General features: G+C 38.1%; 1 protein-coding gene and 1 non-coding gene across 3 annotated transcripts in view; one reads left to right on the top strand and one right to left on the bottom strand.

The window, feature by feature from the left end:
* Window positions 1–565: 565 nt before the first annotated feature.
* Window positions 566–9,157, bottom strand: part of MAGT1 (magnesium transporter 1) — a 52,168-nt gene continuing 43,576 nt past the window's right edge. For both annotated transcript variants that reach the window (XM_037989502.2, XM_073013557.1), the window contains 2 exons: window positions 2,393–2,483; window positions 566–871 (listed from right to left, as the gene is read on the bottom strand). In XM_037989502.2, coding sequence (XP_037845430.1) covers window positions 856–871; window positions 2,393–2,483 — 107 coding nt within the window. In that variant the 3' untranslated portion in view covers window positions 566–855. The remainder of the gene's footprint in view (window positions 872–2,392; window positions 2,484–9,157) is intronic.
* LOC119621138 (U6 spliceosomal RNA) lies at window positions 8,257–8,363 on the top strand. Its single transcript, XR_005237657.1, has one exon. It is a non-coding gene; the product is annotated as a U6 spliceosomal RNA (small nuclear RNA).

Genomic DNA, 9,157 nt, shown 5'->3' with positions numbered 1-9,157 from the left:
AACAACTTAGCAAAACCCTGTCTCTACTAAAAATCCAAAAATTAGCCTGACATGGTGGTGCACACCTGTAAATCCCAGCTACTTGGGAAGCTGAGGCAGAAGAATCGCTTAAACCTGGGAGGCAGAGTTTGCAGTCAGCCGAGCTCACGCCACTGCACTTCAACCTGTGTGACACAGCGAGACCCTGTCTCAAAAAAACAACAAAACAAAACAAAACAAAAAATCACAGGCAGCACTGTATTTCAGTAGGAAATAGGCAAGGAGGAGGAGAAATGACTGTCTTTTTGAGGGCTAGACGTGTGCTCTAAAGAATGGTGTTCCGTTTTCAGAAGACCACATGGCACATATAATTTCTCTACCCAAAAGGAAAGATGCGTAAAGTATACACATCCATGCAAAGATGGAAAAGCTAAGAATGAATTCCTGATGTAGTTACCTGTAACAGGCATATGTGGGAACACCTGGTCAGGACTTACTTTCCCTATCTTTGGATAAGGCAATATAAAATCAGATGACCAAGTTAACTGAAGTAGTTTTGAGCTTTGTGCTAACTAAAACAAAGTAGTAGTTTTACAATTTTTATAATATACTTAATTCTACTAAATTAAATGTTCCATAAAGTTCACTGGGAAGAGAAGGTTAAGAGGATAATCATTTTCAAATACCTCATGATTTTGACAGAGAATTGTTTGTTAAGGCACTACACATCTTCTTTGGTTAAATGATTAACTATTTAAATCACTTGAAAAAAAGAGGTAATACAAAATACACAAGTTGCATTCTTCTTTTCAAACACACACAGTTTTCATTTTTCAATTTCCAGTACTCCAGTGTCAACATATCTCTGGGACCTTTTTAACTCATCAGAAAGCTGAAACAAAAATATATACCAATCTATTAGTCTCTGAAAGAAAAGTAGGCTTTACTTTTAATCAATAAGCAGTATGTTGGTTTTATCAGATAAAAGAGCATTTTGGTACGTACGTGATAATCTTTGGGTATCAATAACAAAAAGTGAGAAACACTGAGAGACCCATTAGTCTTATGACAAAACGAAATAGAACAACCCTCAAGCTAAACTATCTCCCGAAAAGAGACACTAACTAATAATTTTATTTTTTCGTTTTTTTTTAGTGATGGGGTCTCACTATGTTGTCTAGTCTGGTCTGGGACTCCCAGGCTCAAGTGATCATCCTGCCTTAGCCTTCTGAGTAGCTGGGACTACAGGCACACAACACTGCTACTGAATCAACTCTGCTGATCAAATAATTAACAGAAGTCCCAGCAAAATTACCCTCACATCCCAATTAGTGTTCTGTAGAGGATAAATTATTATAATTATTATTTTTGAGATGGGGTCTCACTCTGTTACTCAGACTGGAGTGCAGTGGCACTCTATTTCTTAAAAAAAGTAGAGGTGAGAAGTTTTTAAAAACATTTAAAAAAATCATTTCTTCTTCAAAAGGAAGTATAGTATGCAGACAGGGAGCTATGTGAATAGATAATGGCATAAAATGTTCTAATCATTATGTATTATAGAGATATCTAGAATAAACTAGGTATGGCAAAATAAACCTAAAAGATGTTCCTGAGAAATCACATACTAATATTGTCCATTATACTATAATTAATTTTTATATGGAACATATCTGAATTACAGCTGTCTGGGCATGGTGGCTGGCTAATGCCTATAATCCCAGCCCTCTGGGAGGCTGAGAAGGAGAACCGCTTGAGGCCAGAAGTTCAAGACCAGCCTGGATAACATAGCAAGACCCTGTCTTTACAAAAAATAAAAATATTAGCTGGGTGTAGTCATGTGCAACTGTAGTCCTAGCCTCCTGGGAAGCTGAGGTGAAATGATGGCTTGAGCTCAGGAGTTCAAGGTTACAATGAGCTATGAACACACCATTACACTTTGGCCTGAGTGACAGAGTGAGACCCTGTCTCTGAAAATAAATGAATAGGCCGGGCTCAGTGGCTCACGCCTATAATCCCAGCACTTTGGGAGGATGAGGCAGGTGGATCACTTGAGGTCAGGAGTTCGAGACCTGATCAACATGGTGAAACCCTGTTGATACTAAAAATACAAAATTAGCCGGGTATGGTGGCACACGTCTGTAATCTCAGCTACTTGGTAGGCTGAGGCAGGAGAATCGCCTGAACCCGGGAAGCAGAGGTTGTAGTGAGTCGAGATTGCGCCACTGCACTCCAGTCTGGGCAACAAGAACAAAACTCCATCTCAAAAATAAATAAATAGTAAATAAAAAAATAGATGAATAGAAGATAAAATAGTTTGGAAGCAAAGCAAAAAGAACAATATTATAAAGCAATATCAACTCTAATCATTCCAAGTATTGGTAATCACTATATAAATAAAAAAGAAGAATCATACCTGTATGGGTAGCCATGATATTTAGATCTAAAAATAGAGAGCATCCAACTGAAGAATAATACAACGAGTCCAATACCAGCCACACACATTACTGCAGAAAAATAAAAGGAGAGTAAAATGAGCAGGTTGAATATAATAAATAACCAGGGAAGTCTACACTTTCAGAGAGTGAAAAGGAAGGGGTATACATTATTGATAAATCTAAACTTTTCAACAATTTTCATCGCCATTTCTTAATCTTCAGGAATCTGCCTTCCCCTTTAATTTGCTCCATTACAATGTAATAGAGTAACTCCTTCACATAATTATGCAATTCAAATGTATGGAATAATGAATTCCTTTAAAGCCATCACACTGAAGGGTTTACTGTTAGAAACACTGTCTTACTATTGACAAGAAAATCACCCATTTTTTTTTTTTTTGAGACAGGGTCTTGCTCTGTTGCCCAGGCTGAAGTGCAGTGGCACAATCACAGCTCACTGCAGTCTCAACCTCCTGGGCTCAAGCACTCCTCCCACTATAGCCTCTCAAGTAGCTGGGACTACAGATGTGTGCCACCATGCCTGGCTAATTTTTAATTTTTTTTGAGAAAATGGTCTCACTACATTGCCCAGGCTGGTGTTGATTTCCTGGGCTCAAGTGATCTTCCTGCTTCAGTCTCCCAAAGAGCTGGGATTACAGGCATAAACCACTGTGCCTGGCTTAGTTATTTATTGAACTTTAAAACCCCTAAAAGTGGCCTTGTAGTATTATTGATAAATATTAACTTAAACATCTGATGACTTCACTGTGATAGCCTCACTTGAAAGTACTTTATTCACGCACAGGTAACTACACAGCCTTATATTATGTAACTCAATCAACATGGATTTCTTATTTGAATAATGAGAAAAAAAAATCTGATCCCAAGCCCTAGATTCATAGCTCTCTCCACTAATCCCACATATCATGTTCTACATTAGCACAGCAGTTATTAAAGTGAACTACAAATACTAATCCCCAAATGCTCAAGTATGGATTGCCATGACGTGAGGCTCTTTGAATCCCTGGACTAAAAATGGCTAAGAAATATAGAGATAGGGATGTAGGAAAGCATGTGTCCAACAGCAAAGGAAGCTCTAGGGCAGGGGTGTCCAATCTTTTGGCTTCCCAGGGCCGCACTGGAAGAAGAGCTGTCCTGGGCCACACACAAAATACACTAATACAAATGAAAACTGATGAGCTGCAAAAAAAAAAAAAAAAAAAAAATCGCAAAAAAAAAACCCCTCATAATGTTTTAAGGACGTTTACAAATTTGTGTTGGGCCGCATGTGGCCCACAGACTGGACAAGCTTGTTCTAGGGAAACTTACTTAGTGAATGATAAGAAAATCAACTTTCGGTCGGGTGCTGTGGCTCACGCCTATAATTCCAGCACTTTGGGAGGCCGAGGCAGGTGGATCACGAGGTCAGGAGTTCAAGACCAGCCTGGCCAAGATGATGAAGCCCTGTCTCTACTAAAAACTACAAAAAAAATTAACCAGGCATGGTGGCAGGCACCTGTAATCCCAGCTACTTGGGAGGCTGAGGCAGCAGAATCGCTTGAACCCGGGCGGCAAAGCTTGCAGTGAGCCAAGATCACGCCACTGCACACCAGACTGGGCGAAAAAGTGAGACTCTGTCTCAAAAAAAAAAAAAGAAAAAAAAAAAGGAAAGAAAAGAAAAGAAAATCAACTTTCAGTTTTGTTTTACTTATGGAACAATTCTTTTGCCTTTTCTAATTTTCACACAATATGACTAGGGGCTAATGTGTAAATGTTAAACAATATTTCTCTTTAATTCTTTTCCCATTTACAAAAAAGAAGTGCAGCTTGCTGCCAATGCTCATTTAACTTTACATAATCATGCTCTTTGAGGCTGAAGTAAATCTGATTTTCAATGTTAAAATAAAACAGAAAAACTGTTGTTGGAGTTATTACTAAACAGAACATCAGAATCATCTGAATCATCAGAATTGTCTATTTCAGAAAAATTGAATTCATCAAATGAATCTCTGGCCAACAACTGTTCGAGAATGGTGTAAACATTACACGTGGAATGCTACATTTTCTAGGATTTGACATTTTCAGTGATCAATAATTATTATATTTTATAAATGGAAATACCACTATAATAGAAATACAAATGGAATGATATCTAGTATATTATTCTATTTACAGCCATCTGTTTTCAGTAGTGGTAGTGGATCATTTGAACCCAGTGATATCTGACATGTCAATTTTGTTTCCAAAGTTGATATACTAGAGTGGATGTGAAAATAATAATTAAAGCAAGATATTTTGCGGCAGAGTTATCTCAGGGTAAACACTGCAGCCACAAGCACTGCCGGTAAGTATTCTCAGGGCAAATGGGAAAAGGGTTAACTTAACCAAAGAAGTGAAAGAACTCTATGATGAAAACTATAAAACACTGCTGAAAGAAATTGAAGAGGACATCAAAAAATGGAAAGATGTTCCATGTTCATGGACTGGAAGAATCGATGTTGTTAAGATGTCCATACTATCCAAAGCAATCTACAGATTCAGTGCAATCCCTATCAAAATACCAATGACAACTTCACAGAAATAGAAAAAATAAAATTTATATGAAATCACAAAAGACCAAGAATAGTCAAAGCGATCCTAAGCAAAAAGAACAAAACTGGAGGAATCATATTACTTGACTTCAAATTATACTATAGAGTTACAGTAACCAAAACAGCATGGTACTGGCATAAAAACAGACATACAGACCAATGGGACAGGAGAGAGAACTCAGAAACAAACCCATACAGCTACAGTGAACTCATTTTCGACAAAGGTGCCAAGAACATACACTGGGGAAAACACAGTCTCTTCAATAAAAGGTGCCAGGAGAACTGGATATCCATAGGCAGAACAAAACTAGACCCCTATCTCTTGCCATATAGAAAAATCAAGTCAAAATGGATTAAAGACTTAAATCTAAGACTGTAAACCATATATATGTTTAATATATATTTATTTATATATTTACATATTAATATATATTTAATATATATTAATATATATATTTAAAGACAGATTCTTGCTCTGTTGCCCAGGCTGGAGTGCAGTGGCATGATCTTGGCTCACTGCAACGTCCACTTCCTGGGTCAAGCGATCCTCCTGCCTCAGCCTCCCAAGTAGCTGGGACTACAGGCACACGCCACCACGCCTGGCTAATTTTTGTATTTTTAGTAAAGACAGGGTTTCACCATGTTGGCCAGGCTGGTCTCAAACTCCTGGCCTCGAGTGATCTGCCCGCCTTGGCCTCCCAAAGCATTGGGATTACAGGCAATCTACACATTGTCCAGCCTAAGATTGCAAACTATTAATATGAAACAACTACAAGAAAATATTGGGGAAACTCTCCAGGACATTAGTCTGGGAAAAAATTCCTTGAATAACACCCCAGAAGCACAGGCAACCAAAGTAAAAATGGACAAATGAGATCACATCAAGTTTAAAAGCTGCTGCAGAGCAGAGGATACAATCAACAAAGTGAGGAGTCAATCCACAGAATAGGAGAAAATATTTGCACAGTATCCATCTGACAAGGGGTTAATAACCAGAATATAAAAGGAGCTCAAACAACTCTACAGGAAAAAAATCTAATAACCTGATAAAAAAAAACAAAAACATTTGAAATTTACTCTCTTAGTGATAATGAAATATACATTTGAAGTGATGGATATGTTAATTAGTTTGGTTTAATTATTCCACATTGTATTAAAAAATCGTAACACCTTGTACCCTCTTAATATATATGACTATAATTTGTCAATATATAATAAAAAGTCAAAACAAAAACAAAAACAAAAACAAAATAATTCAATAGACGTTTCTCAAAAGAAGACATACAAATGGCAAATAGGCATAAAAAAGCTACTCAACATCACTGATCATCAGAGAAATGCAAATAAAAACTGCAATGAGATATCTATCATCTCACCCCAGCTAAAATGGCTTATATCCAAAAGACAAGCAATAATAAATGCTGGTGAGGATGTGGAAAAAAGGGAACCCTTGTACACCGTTGGTGGGAATGTAAGTTAGTACAACCGCTAAGGAGAACAGTTTGGAGGTTCCTCAAAAAACTACAAATTGAGCTACCATATGATCCAGCAATCCCACTACTTGGGTATACACCCATAGAAAAATAAATCAGTATACCAAAGAGATATCTGTACTCCCATGTTTGTTGCAGCACTGTTCCCAATAGCCAACATTTTGAAGCAACCTAAGTGTCCATCAACAGATGAATGGATAAAGAAAACGTGGTACATATATAAAATGGAGTACTATTCAGTCATAAAAAAATAAGATCCTGTCACGTGCAATAACAGGGAACTGGAAATTATTATTATTACTGAGATGGAGTCTCGTTCTGTCACCCAGGCTGGAGTGCAGTGGCACCAGCTCATCTTACTGCAACCTCTGCCTTCCAGGTTCAAACAATTCTCCTGCCTCAGCCTCCCAAGTAGCTGGGATTACAGGTATGCACCACTACGCCCAGCTAATCTTTGTATTTTAGTAGATACGGCGTTTTACCACGTTGGCCAGGGTAGTCTAGAACTTCTGACCTCAAATAATCTGCCCACCTTGGTCTCCCAAAGTGCTGGGATTACAGGAGTGAGCCACCATGCCCAGCCTTGGAAATCATTAAGTGAAATAATTCAGGTACAGAAAAAAAAAAATCACATGTTCTCACTTATTTGTGGGATCAAAAAATCAAAACAATTGAACTCATGGACACAGAGAGTAGAAGGATGGTTACCAGAGGCTGGGAAGGGTAGTTGGGCAATGCCGGGGGAGGTACGAATGGCTAATGTGTACAAAAAAAATAGAATAAATAAGACCTACTATTTGATAGCACAACAGGATAACTACAGTCAATAATAATTTAATTGTACATTTTGAAATAACTAAAAAAGTATAAGTGGATTGTTTATGACACAAAGGGTAAATACTTGAAGGATGGATACCGCAGTCTCCGTGATGTGACTATTACACATTGCATGACTATATCAAAACATCTCATGTACTCCATAAATATATACACCTAGTATGTACCCACAAAAATTAAAATATTTTTTCTGAGTATTAACACATGCTCAGTGTAGACAAGTTAGCCTTTTATTCTCTAAGAAAATGTACTCATAGACTGGGTGTGATAGCTCATGCCTGTAAATCACAGCATTTGGGGAGGCCAAGGCAGAAGGATTGCTTGAGCCCAGGAGTTCAAGACCAGCCTGGACAATGTAGCAAGGCCCCATTTCTACCAAAAATTACCCAGGTGTGGCGGTGCATGCCTGTAGTCCCACCAGTAGGGAGGCTGAGGTGGGAGGATCACCTGAGCCAGGGAGGTCAAAGCTGCAGTGAGTTATGATCTCTCCACAGCACTCCAGCCTGGGCGACAGAGTGAGACCCTGTCTCAAATTTTAAAAAAAGAAAAAGAAAATGTGCACATACATATATATAGCATCACTCTGTATATATTTGTATCCTCCTCTTTTCATACATCTAAAAGTGCTTAGAGCAGTTCCCAGAACATGCTAAAGAAACATCTATTAATTTGTGATCATTTTGTTAGGTAAGAAACTTAGATCAAATTGTGACTATTTCAGTATATGTTGCCAAAGTGTTTAACAATTTAAGTTCATGTCAGCAGTGTACTTTGATGGCCTTTTCCCAAGAATAAACACTGAAACAGGCAATTTTTTAAAAGTCAGGCAGAGTCTACAGTCATAGCACCCTGAATGCGCCTGATCTCGTAAAAAGTCAGGCAGTGAAAGGATGTATACTGACTGGATTAAAAACTGATAAAGTGCTTGCTTTGGCAGCATATATACTAAAACTGGAATCATACAGAGAAGATTAGCATGGCCCCTGTGCAAGGATGACACGCAAATTCGTGAAGTGTTCCATATTTAAAAAAAAAAAAAATTTAAAAACTGATATTTTTCTAATATGTAAAAATTCATTAATTTATGCTTTTAGAGATTGAGTCTCGCTCTGCTGCCCAGACTGAAGTGCAGTGGTGTGATCATAGCTCACTGACCTCAAGCCATCCTCCTGTACCAGCCTCACAAGTAGCTGGGACTACAAGTGTGTGGCACCACATCCAGCTAAAAAAAATTTATTTTAATTGAGCAAAACAAGTACTTCTCAAATTTGAAGTTTAGTATCTTCATCTTTTTTCTAGAAGTTAAAGTAAATATTAGACTTTATTTAGGTAGGGTAATTTTGATGACATCTAACATTTTTATTTTTATTTTTTTGAGATGAAGTCTCGCTCTGTCACCCAGGCTGGAGTGCAGTAGTGCTATCTTGGCTCACTGCAACTTCCACCTCCTGGGTTCAAGTGATTCTCATGCCTCAACCTCCCGAGTAGCTGGGATTACAGGCGCATGACACCATGCCTGGCTAATTTTTGCTTTTTTAGAGATGGGGTTTCGCCATGATGGCCAGGCTGGTCTCAAACTCCTGACCTCAGGTGATCCACCTGCCTCGGCCTCCCAAAGTGCTGGGATTTACAGGTGTGAGCCACCACGCCTGGTTGACATTTAACTTTTTAATCATAAAAGGAAAATCTTGACTTATACTTATTTCAAGAAAGTAAAACCAAATTACATTGTTAGCTTCTCTCTGTAACAGACAACAATGTGTGAATATTCTAATATATAAAAAGTTCATGCAGGCTGGGCATGGTGGTTCATGCCTGTAAT

This window comes from Chlorocebus sabaeus, chromosome X, assembly GCF_047675955.1.
Source record: "Chlorocebus sabaeus isolate Y175 chromosome X, mChlSab1.0.hap1, whole genome shotgun sequence".
Lineage (NCBI taxonomy): Eukaryota > Metazoa > Chordata > Mammalia > Primates > Cercopithecidae > Chlorocebus > Chlorocebus sabaeus.
This window is presented reverse-complemented; position numbering and strand designations above follow the sequence as displayed.